The sequence below is a fragment of the Eptatretus burgeri genome, chromosome 17 (assembly GCF_056783735.1).
Source record: "Eptatretus burgeri isolate ZD-2024b chromosome 17, Ebu_testis_v1, whole genome shotgun sequence".
In the NCBI taxonomy this organism is placed as follows: Eukaryota; Metazoa; Chordata; class Myxini; order Myxiniformes; family Myxinidae; genus Eptatretus; species Eptatretus burgeri.
Window position 1 is genome coordinate 56,615,694 of NC_140977.1, and position 16,253 is coordinate 56,631,946.

General features: G+C 46.0%; 1 protein-coding gene across 1 annotated transcript in view; it reads left to right on the forward strand.

Annotated features, from left to right (window-relative positions):
• The window catches only part of LOC147010187 (uncharacterized), a 59,029-nt gene extending 43,133 nt beyond the window's left edge, over nucleotides 1-15,896 (forward strand). Inside the window, 6 exon segments of the mRNA XM_085860986.1 lie at nucleotides 10-106; nucleotides 11,896-11,978; nucleotides 13,673-13,763; nucleotides 14,228-14,310; nucleotides 14,588-14,675; nucleotides 14,930-15,896. Of these exon segments, the coding sequence (XP_085717112.1) occupies nucleotides 10-106; nucleotides 11,896-11,978; nucleotides 13,673-13,763; nucleotides 14,228-14,310; nucleotides 14,588-14,675; nucleotides 14,930-15,678 (1,191 nt within the window). The 3' untranslated portion in view covers nucleotides 15,679-15,896.
• Nucleotides 15,897-16,253: the final 357 nt, after the last annotated feature.

Below are 16,253 nucleotides of genomic sequence, written 5' to 3' on the forward strand. Positions count from 1 at the left end.
GTGTGGCAGGCAGATGGAGAGGTGGAATGCAAACGGACGCAATGTTTAGAGACATGCAGCCACCCTGTCCCCATCCCTGGACAGTGCTGTCCCAACTGTTTGCAAGGTGGCTGTTCCAAACAACTCATGTATCTGTACTGGTTCAATGCTCTCTTGATCCCCTTGTTACCCCGCGCAGGCAAAGTGAAAGGTGGGGTTAAGCAATTGGTTCAGGGTCAGTCTGTCCATCTTACGAGTTTCTCATCGGTTTATGATCGAGGAACAACTTATTTAAATTGAATGTTATATTTTCAACACAAATAAGCCTGGTGTTGGCGCAGTGGTTCGGGCAGTGGCTTGGGAGCCAAAAGGTCCTGAGTTCAAGCCCCGTTGGGCCACTGAATTAATACACCAGGGGGTTGACTCAGCCTGTCATCCTTCCGAGGTCGGCAAAATGAGTACCAGTATACTGGGCCAGTGTATACCCCGGTTAAAATAGGTGTACCATATCCCTGTGTTGTAAGAGGCGACCAGGGTTGCGTCAGGAAGGGCATCCGGCGTAAAACATGTGCCAAATCACTATGCGGATCATACGGATGATCCGCTGTGGCGACCCCTAACGGGAGCAGCCGAAAGAAGAAGAAGAGAGATTTTCAACACAAATGGGAACATGAATAGGAAGACAAGTTTGACGCTTCACCAGGTATTGGTTTTGAATCCATCCCGATTGTGCACACACAGAGAGAAGTGAGATAATATTTTTTTTATTACCATGTTTGCCTGTGTAGCACTAAAACAAAATTTAAAAAAATCATTCCGAACAGGAAACTTGCTGTTTTCAAGGACGTTATAAAGGACACAAACAACAGGTATGAAGAACTAATGTAACGTGTTGGATCGGGTGATTTAGTAGACACTGGGTTAAATGGCGGTGAAACCTGGAATTAATTCATTTATATATCTTTAAACCTCTTCAAACTGTTATTACCCTCGCCGAAGGAGAAGGGTATTGTATTTGGGTCCGTTTGTCCGCAAAGAACTTTCGTGTTTGTCTCCGCCACTGCTTGTCGGATGGATGAAATTTTCGCCATTGGTGCAACCACTCATGTTGAATGTTTAATTATAATTATGACGTCATAGGTCATGTAATTTGGCAGCCACATTGCTTAAAAAAAAAAACCTTCAAAAATCTTCTCTGAAATGGCTGAACAGATCGAGGTGAAACTTTACACATATGACCACCTATCAATGAGGAACAAAAGGATCACACATATGACATCATCGGTCACATGGTTTGGCATCAAAATTGGACTTAAGAAAAAATTAAATAATGTTTTCTCTGGAACCGCTTACTAAGTTGAGGGGATACTTCACAATTGTGATCTAGTCGTGATGGGAATACATCTATCTACAATTCCAGCTGTGTGTGTGTGTGTGTGTGTGTGTGTGTGTGTGTGTGTGTGTGTGTGTGTGTGTGTGTGTGTGTGTGTGTGTGTGTGTGTGTGTGTGTGTGTGTGTGTGTGTGTGTGTGTGCGCGACCGCTGTTTCTCGACAACCACTGGTCTGGTCTAATTGAAACTTGCCAGCTATATTGCTGGGGACCTGAGTATGTGCCTTTTTAAGGTTTGATATTAATCGGACAAGTGCTTCCCAAGTTATGGCTATTTATTTACCAAACCAATGACAAGACACGTTGCTGTGAAGGCGTGGCTGCATCGGCCGGTGCACGGCCGGCTGACGATGACGTCACGGGCCGTGCCGGTTACGATGGGGGAAAGGGCTCGATTTCTTATGCGCATTTATAGATAAACACAATGCCCCAATTCAGTCGTCGTTTATGAGAGCAAAGGAATGGACTGTGTGGTTGTTGTTTCTGGCACGCGGTTTGAAAGTTTTTTTTTTTTGAGCGAAGGAACGGCCTGTGTATTTGTTTGAAAGTTTTATTATTTTTAATTTTTTTGGTTTGCACGTACGGCCACGCACGTATGGGCACGCGAGAGCGACGGCCTGTGTGGTTTTTGTTTCTGGTTCGCGGTTTAAAAGTTTATTTTATTATTTTTTGCCCGTACGGGCACGTACTAGTGTTTTAAATTTCCACTTGATCGGACACATGGTCTGGCAGCCAGAATAGTTTAAATTTTTGATGTGGGTTTTTTGTTGTTTTTGAATAAGGCTCACTTGGCTGTGCCTGGATGGGTTTGAGGGTAGAGGAGTAGCAGCTGAAATGTGAATCCTCTCCAGGTTCCTCCTGATGACCTCATTGCTTGTTCGGGTTGCTTCTGACGACTCCAATACAGTGCCGTACCAATTTGGTCTTCCATTTGATTTGAATTGAATTTATTTTAATCCCATTTCTGAATTCAATTCAATAATAATAATGATAATAGTAATCTATCTATAATTCCAGCAATCTCTGTGTGTGTGTGTGAGTCTGTTTGTCTGCGACCGCCGTTTCTCGACGACCGCCAGTCCGATCTGATTGAAACTTGGCAGGAATATTGCCGGGGACCCCTGGATGTGCCTTTTCAAGGTTTGATATTAATCGGACGAGCGTTTCCCAAGTTATGGCCATTTATCTGTCGACCAATGACAAGATACGGTGCTATGACGTCACGAATGACGTCACAATTAATGTTTATTTTAATTTTTTATAAAAAAAAAAATTTTTTGCGCGAGTGATGGTCCGATCTGATTGAAACTTGCCAGGAATATTGCTGGGGACCCGCGGATGTGCCTTTTCGAGGTTTGATATTAATCGGACGAGCAGTTCCCAAGTTACGGCCATTTATCTGTCGACCAATATCTGCGAGAGAGGAGGGGGGAGAGAGGAAGGGCGAGACTAGGGCGGATAGAGGAGGGCAAATAGAGGGGGTGAGTGAGGGGGGGGGCAAGAGAGAGGGCTGCACATACTGGCACTCACCTACGGGCTCTCACCTATGGGCACTCACCTTCGGGCACACACCTACGGGCCCATACTAGTACTAATAAAAAACGTCATGGGTCACGGTCAGGTGTCCAATCAAAGTGGGATGTCTTGGTACCCGGTCATCACTGCAGGCAGTTGTAAAGTGGCAGTTTTAGTTGATATGTCTATTATAAATTGCATAACACACCAGTGCACAACCACCACGCAAAACAAGTCCTGGCGAGGGTCTGCAATCCCTGATTGCTCTTTTCCTTGTTTAAATTGAATTAAATACTTGGAGATTGTCAACCAGAAAATCACCTTCATAATATTTCCAAGACCTCCAGTTTTGCAGTGCAGTACTTGTACGTGTTCTATAGGGTGGTGTACAAGACTGCTTCATAGCGCGAAACTTGGTTTTTAAACGAACTTTAAAATAATCATTTTATCAAAATTGAAGTATATATTTGAACATGACATGGGGTATCGTGTTCAATGAACTCTCTCGTTTATGATGTTACGAATTTGTATGAATGTACTTGTACAGCAAAATTGTATCACACTTTATATTCCAGAGCAATAATCTCAAAATTCACATGCATGCACGCATAATTTTCCTCCTTGAACAATCACAAGGAATCTAGATGCAGGAGGGGGTCGTTGAGCCCATCGGGCCTGCATCACATCAACACCAGGCCAATTTATATGAAAAAGAAAAATGCAAAATGTTTTTTCTACAGTTCTTTTCTTTCCGGGGGGATGGGGGGGTGGAGTTGGTGAAGACAGTTCTTGGAAGAGAGACACACAACATCAACCACACACTTGATGAGATCTCCACACACATGGTAGTCACCCATCCATACTCAAGATACCTACAAGACCTGCCAACATCCCGATACCCCTTTGTCTCAAAAACTTCCAGGTATCTATCTAATTGCAATTTAAACTTATCTACTGTTTCTGCTGCCACTACCTTTTCAGGACGACTATTCCATGCATTAACTACTCTCTGAGTGAAAGTCCCCTTCCTCACTACCGTCTTAACTCTCCTCTTCTTTACTCTCAGGCTGTGGCCCCTGATCCGATCACTGTCTACTCTGTTGATTAATTCTTCTGCACTTACATTATCTCAACCTTTCATTATCTTAAACATCTCCATCATATCTCCTCGTGAACGCCTCTTTTCTGGTGAATAAAGCCCTGCCTCCTTCAGCCGCTCCTCATAGCTGAGTCTAGCTAGGCTCGGAATCAATCGAGTAGCCCTGCGCTGAACCCTTGCTTTGGCATCTTATGTCCTTCCTGAGTTGTGGTGACCAAAACTACACACAATATTCTGGATGTGGCCCTCACTAAATTCCTATACAGTGTCAAAACCACCTCTCGATTTATAATTGATCCCCCTCCGAATACAACCTAAAACCCTATTTGCTTTACCTATAGATGCCTAGCACTGTGCTGCCTGCTTACCTGCCATATCTATTACCACCCCCAGACCCTTCTCCTGTGTGACACGCTCCAACATTACCCCTTACATCCTGTAATCTTTATTTTCATTGTTCTTCCCATCCCCAACACCTTACACTTGCTCAGGTTCAATTACATCTGCCAATCTTTTGCCCAATCAATGCAAGTATCAATACTTTCCTGTATGTGATCACCACCCCCTCTGCTATCCACCTTACCTCCAAGCTTTGTATCATCTGCATATTTGGAAAACTTTCTCTTCACCCCATTATCCCAAATCATTGATGTAAATAATGAATAGTAATGGTCTGAGTACTGATCCGTGAGATACCCTACTACTCACATCCGAGGTAGTTTTCCGAGCAAGACATCCTCCCACTCACAGCTACTCTTTGCTTCCTATCACTCAGCCAATTTGCAATCTCATTAGCTACCTGAGCAACTACTCCACAAGCCCTCACTTTGGCTAACAGCCTCCGATGTGGTAACTTATCAAATGCCTTCTTAAAGTCTAGATATACTGTCATATATACCATATATATATATATATATATATATATATATATATATATATATATATATATATATATATATATATATATATATATATATATATATATATATATATATATACCATTCCCTCATCCAACCAATCAGAAACTGCTTCATAGAACTCTAAAAGATTTGTTCGACAGGAACTAACTTTGGTAAACCCATGCTGACTACCTTTAATTAGTTTGTATTTATTTAAATGGTTCCTCATCTGGTCCTTATTTAATGTCTCCAACACCTTCCCCACAACTGAAGTCAAACTAACAGGTCTATAGTTTCCCAATTCTTCTCTGGATCCTTTCTTAAGTAATGTTGTTACATTTGCTACTCTCCAATCCTCCGGTACCTGTCCTGACTCCAGGGAACTATTGAAAATATCCATTAACATCTCGCTTACCTTCTCAGCCACCTCCATCAATACTCTGAGTTTGCATGTTATCTGGACCTGGAGCCTTATCTTGTCTTCGATTACTTAGCTGTTCCTTTACTTCCTCCACTCGGGATTATTCTGTGTTACTGTATAAACCCACGAGAGGGAAGTGTCTCAAGGAGATGGGGATGGGCCAGGCATCTACCTGGGGGATGGTCAGATGGCGACCCTTGAAGTACCGGCGGAAAGTGGACGCAGCGACGCACTGCTCCGTTGCATGCTGCCATAGCTGATCTGACTTGAGGGAAATGTAGAGAGATAGGTGACGTGTGATGAGACGTGTGCATCGATCTTCCCCGTGCTCGATGTAACTCTGATGAGTGAACGAGGTGGTAATGTCCAGAGCGGTTGTTAACGTGTGGAGCCGATTATCATCAGGTTGATTAAAGCTCATTACGATTGTGCATCGGGAAAGAATTCCTTTAGGCTCTTCAATCATCCTGAACGGGCCAGCGTACGAGAGAACAATCCCACATGAGTCGATCGTTGGACAGCCCCAGAGGATGAGGTCAACATGACTGAGCTGAGCCAGCAGGACAGGGACACTGGGCGTAAACAACTCGATGTCGGAATTGCAGTTGGACATTGTATGTCATGGTGAACTTCCTCATTTGACTTCGAATATGTTTATTTGAGATAGAAGTTTCAAAAACGTTACGCTGTTGATGTGGTAACTGTAATGTCATTCAGAAACCACAGACCCCAACTGACAAAGATCCATTTGAGTGGTAGCCGACAACATTTACGATCGTTCATACTCGTGAAGCGCACACCTTAGGTTGCAGTCGTTAGAGAACAAGCTGGGTTCGGCACCACGAACAACACATGTCCACTAAATGGAAGGAAGTCCCAAGGTGTATCCAGACATTTTGCGACAAGATCTGTCAGTGGTAAGAGGCTTTATGGTGTCACAGAAACAGCAGACAAGGAAGACTACGCATAAACCACGGTGCTGCAGTTGTGATCTGAGTTCAAATTGACCGCTCGTCCATCTGTCATGGAGTTTGACATGTGGATTGAATGAGGGGAGCCGCTTGGACTGAAGGGAGAGACACTAATGGCGTTTGCTGAGGAAGAGCAAGTGGCTGCAAAGGAAGATGAGGCTCGTGAACGTGAGGATAGACAAGCAGAGCGTGAGGAACGTGCACGCAAAGAGTAGGTGGAGCATGAGGAACGTGCACGCAAAGAGTAGGCGGAGCGTGAGGGACGCAAAGAGGAGGTGGAGCAAGAGGGACGCAAAGAGGAGGTGGAGCGTGAGGAACATGCAAACAAAGAGGAGATGGAGCGTGAGGAACATGCACACAAAGAGGAGATGGAGCGTGAAGAACGTGCACACAAATAGGAAATGGGGCGTGAGGAACGTGCACACAAAGAGGAGGTGGAGCGTGAGGAACATGCACACAAAGAGGAGGTGGAGCGTGAGGAACATGCACATAAAGAGGAGGTGGAGCGTGAGGAACATGCACACAAAGAGGAGGTGGAGGGTGAGGAATGCAAAGAGGAGGCAAAACGCGAGCGCACCCAGGAAGCCGAACGTATGAAGGAGGAAATGCGAATGAATATTGAATTGGCAAGAACACAGTTGGATATGGAAGCAGCTGCACGTACTTCCACCACACCTGACACTGGTGATATCCGAGTAACGGCAAACAAGCCAAAGCTCCTCACTTGTGATAAGAAATGCGATGAGCTGGATGAGTACCTTGAGAGATTCGAGTGCTTCGCTGCGAGTCAACATTGGAACAGAGAGGATTGGGCAGTTCATATCAGCCCGCTTCTGACAGGCAAAAACCACTCCAGGTGTAGACCAGTATGTCGGAGAATGCTCACGGCTATGATCGCTTGAAAATGGCCTCGTTGAGGAGGTATGGGCTTCCAGAGGAGGGATATCGTCGGAGGTTCGGAGAAATTAAACCTGATGAAGGTGGAACGGTGTTTCGGTTCGTGACACGTTTGATGCGGCGCTTCACACAATGGACTTTGATGACAAAGTGCGAACGCAGCTCTGAAGCATTAACCGACTTGTTGGTTTGTGAACGGTTCCTTCGTGTGTGTTCTCCGGAGATGGACCTGTTCATAATGAGAGGGTGCCTCAGAACATGGAAGTAATGGGAACCTTGGTTGAGCAGTATATTATAGCACGTGGAGGGTGTATTACTGGGACGTCGGTCAAGAAGAATAACGTCACAATGGAACAAAGGTCGAACAGTTTGCTGCACAACACTGACCCATCTCAGCCTCCAAAACACCAATTCAGTTGAAGTGAGAGGGAATGCTTCTATGGTAACAATAAAGGCCCCATGATGGCCAAATGTTGATTGAGGAAGGCAGCTCAGACGAGGTCACAAGAGAAGGCAGCTGGTGCAGCGCCCGACTTCCAGAGGAAAGATGTTATGTGCAGAGCAGAGCCGAAAGACCAGTCTGCATCAGCTGTGCAAAAGTGTTCTGAAGAGATCCGGGTGAACAAAGGAGGATATCGGTCAACACCTGTGGTCTTCAGTAATTGTGAGGAAACCACCGCCGGCATCGCTAACGGCAACATCACCATGGAATGAAGGCTATGTGGGTTCACAGAATGTGACAGTACTGCGAGACTCAAGATGTACTAGTGCAGCTGTGAAGCAAGATCTGGTGACTTCAAGGCGGATGACTGACGAGGTCTACTCCTGCAAGCTGATTGATCGGACATTGCATCACTATCCAGTGGCAAAGATCCACGTGGACACCATACTACATAGGCGAGGCGGAGGTCATGTGCGTGAAGGACCCCATTTGTGATCTTGCGATCGGTGATATACCAGGAGCACAAGAGGTCAGGGATCCAGAGCCAAACTGGATTCCATAAATGACACAAGCAGCAGTGACCAGGGCACAGACCAAGCTCAACAGGGACAACATCAAACCATTGAAGGTGTCACGATCTGACATTCCTAAAGTGACTGTGCAAGACCTCGAGGAACCTCAGAAGGAAGATGTCTCACTTCAAAGGTTGTGGAAGGAGCTGCAGGATAACATTGATCATCAGATTCGAGACAAGAGCAAGTAAAGGCTCGAAGTCCACAAAGATGTCTTACACCGTATCTACACAACTGACATGACCGACCGAGGTGAAGCAAATCATCGCTCCGACCAAGTATCGGGAGGCCGTGATGAAATTGGCACACATCATTCTGGAAACACTCCCTTTGTCCCCCTAAATGATACCCACTTCTTTAATGTAAAACCTTCCTCCCTCCACCATTCTTCCAGCCATTGTTTGACGTCTGTTGCTCTGCTCATAATTTCTATATTGTTTCCTAATCTTGGGAGGATCCCAGAAAACATAACGTCACAACCCTTTGCTTTCAGCCGCTTACCCAATATCCTGTATCTATTTTTCAAAACCTCTGAGTAAACTTTCCCTACATCATTCACACCTTGGTGAACCACAACCAACTTCTTCCTGCCATGAACTGATACAACATCGTTTACCCTTCCTTCAATGTCCTTAACTCTTGCTCCTTCAAAACTACACAGAATTCTGCGTCTGCATTCCTTCCTGCAGAATGAAGAATCAACATATTTAATAATCTCATCACCTACAAAAACTGTCTCCCACACCTCATGTCTACCAATTTATATTGCTGCACTTCCACCACTCCCTGCACCCTCACCACTGTCTTCACTCCCTGCACCCTCACCACAGTCTTCACTCCCTGCACCCTCACCACTGTCTTCACTCCCTGCACCCTCACCACTGTCTTCACTCCCTGCACCCTCACCACTGTCTTCACTCCCTGCACCCTCACCACTGTCTTCACTCCCTGCACCCTCACCACTGTCTTCACTCCCTGCACCCTCACCACTACCAGTCCCCGCTGCCTCACCACTGCCAGTCCTCGCTGCCTCACCACTGCCATTCCTCGCTTCCTCACCACTGCCAGTCCTCGCTGCCTCACCACTGCCAGTCCTCGCTGCCTCACCACTGCCAGTCCTCGCTGCCTCACCACTGCCAGTCCTCGCTGCCTCACCACTGCCAGTCCTCGCTGCCTCACCACTGCCAGTCCTCGCTGCTTCACCACTGCCAGTCCTCGCTGCCTCACCACTGCCAGTCCTCGCTGCCTCACCACTGCCAGTCCTCGCTGCCTCACCACTGCCAGTCCTCGCTGCCTCACCACTGCCAGTCCTCGCTGCCTCACCACTGCCAGTCCTCGCTGCCTCACCACTGCCAGTCCTCGCTGCCTCACCACTGCCAGTCCTCGCTGCCTCACCACTGCCAGTCCTCGCTGCACCCTCACCACTGCCAGTCCTCGCTGCACCCTCACCACTGCCAGTACTCTCTGCACCCTCACCACTGCCAGTACTCTCTGCACCCTCACCACTGCCAGTACTCTCTGCACCCTCACCACTGCCAGTACTTTCTGCATCCTCACCACTGCCTGTACTTTCTGCACCCTCACCACTGTTTGCACTCCTGCACCCTGACCAATGCTTGTACTAACTGAACCCTCACCCCTTTCTGTTCCATCACCCCTGTCTGCTCCCACTGCACCATCACCCTTTTCTGCTCCCACTGAACCATCACCCCTGTCTGCTCCCACTGCATCATCACCCCTGTCTGCTCCCCCTGCATCATCACCCCTGTATGCTCCCACTGCATCATCACCCCTGTCTGCTCCCACTGCATCATCACCCCTGTCTGCTCCCACTGCATCATCACCCCTGTCTGCTCCCACTGCATCATCACCCCTGTCTGCTCCCACTGCATCATCACCCCTGTCTGCTCCCACTGAACCATCACCCCTGTCTGCTCCCACTGAACCATCACCCCTGTCTGCTCCCACTGAACCATCACCCCTGTCTGCTCCCACTGAACCATCACCCCTGTCTGCTCCCATTGAACCATCACCCCTGTCTGCTCCCACTGAACCATCACCCCTGTCTGCTCCCACTGAACCATCACCCCTGTCTGCTCCCACTGAACCATCACCCCTGTCTGCTCCCACTGAACCATCACCCCTGTCTGCTCCCACTGAACCATCACCCCTGTCTGCTCCCATTGAACCATCACCCCTGTCTGCTCCCATTGAACCATCACCCCTGTCTGCTCCCATTGAACCATCACCCCTGTCTGCTCCCATTGAACCATCACCCCTGTCTGCTCCCATTGAACCATCACCCCTGTCTGCTCCCACTGAACCATCACAACTGCCGGCTCCTGCTATATCCTAACCACTGTATGCCCTCTCACCACTTCCTAAACTTGCTGCACCATCACCACTTCCAATATCCTCAGCAACCTCACTCCACAACAGGAACCAACTATTATCTACAAATTTCTCACATTACGCTACTTGCTGAAAATTATCTACCCGTTCCTTCAAACTAGTAATAACTATCCTCAAGTGGGTTATTTCCTCACACTTCCCACACTTCCCACTTGACGTGGCCCACATTGAGCATCTATCACATTTTATGTGCTCCTCTTCCTTTCTCCTTCACTCTATTTATACACTTTTTCACCAACATATTCCCAAGGCCCCAACTGACTTAAATGCCAAACTTAAACACTCAGCTTATTGGAAGAAGCAGGGTGAGGCTAACACAAATACCAACTAAAACTGTGAAAACACAACTACAACCTTTTATAGATACAAAATCCACAACCCCTGACAACAAAATATGCAAAACAACACACAAAAACACTCATGTTGTTCTCGCCTTGGAGCTCACACAGAGCTCAGAGACGTCACCCCCAAAAAGTCACAATGCATTTGCATGAAGTCAAACAACGGGACCCATGTTTGGCAGACGATGTTCATCCCGACGATTTGTCAACGTCGAGCAATGTTCTGGGATTTGTCCGTACCGAGCATCTGGCTTTAGAACAACAGTGTTTATTCCCATCCAGATACATTGCTTGACCTCTTCCTCTGTTTCTCCTCCTTCTTCATATTCAGTAGTCCATTGGTGTTTTGAGGAAACCAGTGAACAAGTAAAACCACTAGGAGTGAGTGTAAAGATGAGTATAAATAATTATCGATCTCACCTGTGGCCACAACATGCAAGTTTCTTTCGCTCCGACGACCTCATGAGACATTGGGCGTTGTGGTTGCTGCAAACTCAGCGAGGAACACCTGATCACCTCTTTGATCACTTTGATTATAACGCGAGAACATTCTGCACAAGTTATTCACATTGAGAGTTGGATTTTTCTCGAGTCTGTTCTGTTACATCTCGATGTTGAATGAAAATGATGAACGTTGGGTGTTTCACACTGGCTTTGATGGTCCCGCCATGTTTATGAACGATGCACAGGTTTCAAAATCTTCTGATCGGCTTGTTGGAATCTCGTGCTGTTTGTTGGCACATCTTCATCGACCCTTACTGGTCAATACTTTAAGAAACTTGGAGGTTTAATTCCACACTGATTAAAAAAAAAAAAAAAAAATTTGGTTCTATTTATTTGTCTGTCGATATTGGAAGTCAAGGTGTCTACTCTATTACCTGTCTGCATGTCTTGAGTTTGTTTACCACCCCCCCCCCCTCCAACGAGTTCCACTCACCGTTGTTTGCCTGTCTGCAGGTTGTCTCTACGATGAGGAAGTACGGGGAAACAACATGTCCTTCACTCCTGCTTCTGACCCTTGTAGCATCTGTGTCTGCTTGGTGAGGACAATCCATGGCTTCCATTGATGACGATTCTTTTAAACTGTGCGTGACAGAAATATAATTGAACTAATACATGATAAACTCCACCGTGAGTCGGTGCAAGATGAGTCAATAACTCCAAGGGTCGGGGCAAGATGATGAGTCAATAACTCCACGAGTCAGCAAGATTATGAGTCAACAAGTCAGTGCAAGAAGATGAGCTAAGTTGGTGCAAGATGATGAGTTAATAACTCCAAGGGACAGTGCGAGATGAGTTCGTGCAAGATGATGAGCCAATAACCCCAAGGGACAGTGCGAGATGATAAGTTCGTGCAAGATGAGCCAATAACCCCAAGGGTCAGTGCAAGATGATGAGTTAATAAGTCGGTGCAAGATGATGAGTCAATAACTCCATGGGTAGTGCGACATGATGAGTCAATAATTCCATGGGTAGTGCAAGATGATGAGTCAATAACTCCATGGTCAGTGCAAGATGATGAGTCAATAACTCCAAGGGTCAGGGCAAGATGATGAGGTAACAAGTCAGTGCAAGAAAATGAGCTCAGTCGGTGCAAGATGATGGGTCAATAACTCCAAGGGACAGTGCTCGATGATGAGTTCGTGCAAGATGACGAGTCAATAACTCCATGGGTAGTGCGACATGATGAGTCAATAATTCCATGGGTAGTGCAAGATGATGAGTCAATAACTCCATGGTCAGTGCAAGATGATGAGTCAAGTCGGTGCAAGATGAGTCAATAACTCCATGGGTAGTGCAAGATGAGTCAATAACTCCATGGTCAGTGCAAGATGATGAGTCAATAAGTCAGTGCAAGAAGATGAGTCAATAACTCCAAGGGTCAGGGCAAGATGATGAGTTAAGTCAGTGCAAGATGATGAGTCAATAACTCCAAGGGTCAGTGCAAGATGATGAGCCAATAACCCCAAGGGTCAATGCACGATGATTCGTCGACGCAAGATGATGGTGTCAATAAGTCCACGAGTCAGTGTACGATGTTAACACCATGGGTCACTATTAAATAATGAGTCAATAACTGCATGAATCGGTATAAAATGATGAGTCAATCATCACTCCATGGGTTATTGCAGGATGATGACTTGGTGCAAGATGATGAGTCAATAGCTCCACGGATCTGAGGACGATCGTGAGTCACTTGATAACTTGTTGGAATGTGGGCAGCAGTGCCTTTTCATACATATGGCATTTTGGTGTCTATCCCAACTTGCCCAACTAAAGATGGCATTCATGCGTGAATCAAAAAGTCTGGTCAAGTACCACCGATAGGCTCGACCAATCATGAAAGACTAAATAAGCTGTTCTTAAAAGCCATTGGTAGTCCATTGGGGCTGGCAGTATAGCCTAGCCTTGAGGTACGCACAATCACCCGTGAGCTGTCGAGCCTGGGTTTGAATCGCGACTCAGCTATAAACTGCCATCCTGATGTTTCACATGCGGAGCGAGCCATCGATGTGTGGTGACGTCCATCGGATGGACGTTAAGCCAGAGAAGACATTTGCCGGCACTTCGTTGGTGGAAGTTAGATGCCGTTGATGGAAGGAATTTAAATCTTTTGTGAAGGGTTGAAGAAGAGAAATACCACATCGTGGATGAGGAAGGAGTGATGATGTTGGTGTAACGTGGTGTGGTGAGCAAAATGAGGTTGAGAAACTGTTGCTCTGTTGTGTTGCAGGCAGGTTCAGTGGCTTGTGCGGCCGCAAGGTGCAACGTCTCCTGCACGTACCCGTTTCACCGCAACGGAGCTTGCTGTCCCATGTGTCATGGTAACAGCAACATCGCATACTAAAATATAAATAAGCAGTGTACCATGTGTTACCATACCTGATATCATTGGTGCCTCATTGGAAATGTAGAGGAAATAAAGTCTTTTGTATTTGATTTATAACATTCGTTCCCCTACTTTGGTGGTGGAATCGCTGCTGATGCCATAAATATATAAATAACGTTTTGATTATTCTGTCCAATTGTATGAATGATTTTGTGGAAAGTTTGAATTTACAGCATTTTGCTGCATCAAGATCTATTGAAACGATGACAGTGAAGTGGCACATATTGTGGAGGAAATCGACCTCTTGTTGAAATGTCACAGTGTTGACGTACACCTGAAAATCAGTTAAATAACGGTCAAAATCAAGCCAAGCCAAGCAAGCTCACAACACCAAACATTCCAACTGAACTGAAGTACATGCACCACCTACTGACCCTCTGTGCAATGTCTAACTCACAGATTGCAACTACCTCGGTCGAAAAGTTCTAAACGGACAGCAGTTCCACCCAGCTGCCCGGCCGTGCCAGCTGTGCACCTGCATGGTGGGTTGTGTGATGTAATTTAGAAAACAAACATTGTTCTTTGACCAATCCATCAGATTAATGTTTCTGCATACAACGTGGTAGGACAAATCCCTGAATCAAATCAAACTGTTTCCTGTGGAATCGAATTGTAAAATTATTAAAGAATGACGTCACAGTTATCCCTTTAATCTCCGACTATGTTAGACTATGTAACTTACGTTACACTGCATGGCACGCTGCAGTACCGTTCCTGGTTATTACAGTGCGATACAATGTTGTTGCCATGACTCTGCAGCTGGGTGAAGTATCATGCGAACCAGTGTCATGTGATGCACCATGTGACCGGAGCCTCATTGAATGCTGTCCCAGTTGTCGCCAAGAAGGCCAGTATACTATCTTTTATTCCTATAGATATCTTTGTCATGCTAACTGCACGCAAACTGACAGTATGGGCATCTCATGACCATACACGATACGATGCACCGTCTACGCAGTGCATGTTACTCTGTCCCGATGCTTTCGCTTTGTTACGGATATTTTGAACTTTATTCAAAAAGTTTGATGAAAGATAATTTTCTCGTTCTCTCATCGATTCATTCCATCTCACCATTCTGTCTCCTTCCTCATGTTTCCGCAGGTTCTGAGACTGATGGTTTTGAGTATTTGAGAGATAAACCACATGTGAACACCTCACCCACTCCAAATCGCCAGCGCCGCTCTTCGCAGGAATCGAAGCCTGCAACATTTCTGAAGATCCGCACCGTTAGGTCACGCTTTCCGATGATGCGAAAAGCTACAGTGGAGAGGTCTTCCTTTCTTGGAATTTTGAAGGGAACCCAAGGATCGTTTGCACGTCTCAGAGTTCTTAAAACTGCTCAAGTAGCTTCTCTCGTCGGAGGTTCAGAGGAATTGTCAAATCGATCACTACTTCCTGGAACATCGGACGATATTCCGGAAGAATCCCCGTTGAAGAATCGTCTTGCATCCCAGAAATCTTTCAGTGGATCCTTGTTTCTTCGGTTTCTTCGTCCTTCAAAGGAAATTCAGAAATCTCCTTCAGCACGAAAGATCTTCGGAACTTCAATCAACAAAGAAACAGAAAGGTCACAAAAACCTCGTATACTACTCAGGGATTTAATCGAAGAGATGAATGAACAGACATCTCTGCCGTTGAAGAAGGTGAAAGGTCGAAGATCTATGCAGAACAATTCAGAAGGATTACGTTTGCCAAAGGGTCATCCTGGAACATGGAGGGAAGTTTTGAAACCCTCTTTCCAACTCGGGAAACATACTCGAGGTTCAAAGAGAGTTTCCAAATCTTTATTTCAAAGGAAGAAAGATGTTGGAAATGAGGGTCAGAACGGTGTCAAAAACCACTGTAAATGAAACCTGTGGGCTTCGTCGGTCAGCAGTAATAAAGGGAAGGATAGTAGGATAGAAGTGAAACCTCCCTTTTGAAATGACAAGACCATTTGATATAAAATGCTTAAAGTGAAACAAAAGTCGGATTCCAAAAAATTAGAATGAGAATTTTATACATCTGATCAGGATGAAATCTTTGCTTATTAAACAATAATGCCATCTTGGGGCAAATGCACCGTGAACCGAATATGGACCCTTACTTCCTGTGGATCCATCCTTGTCCTGTCCATGATTAGCTGCGAAACAAACACGCAACGCCGCTTTTTTGGGAGTTTTCTTGGGTTTTTGACCAATTGGGAGCGAGACACAGATGTCTCCGCAGGAATTGATAGGAGATTCTTTTGGAGACTTCTTTTGTTGTCGGCTCATGGAAGAGTCAGGAGACAGCAGAGGGTAAAATGGTAGTGAACTGACAGTGCGGCAGTGGGGGGTACAGGTGGACACAACATGAAAGGGAATGAACGGTCAGGAATGAAGGAAGGGAAGAAACAGTTGCCTGCAAGTAAGAGTGTTGGGTTAGATATGGTTGATGGGGGGTA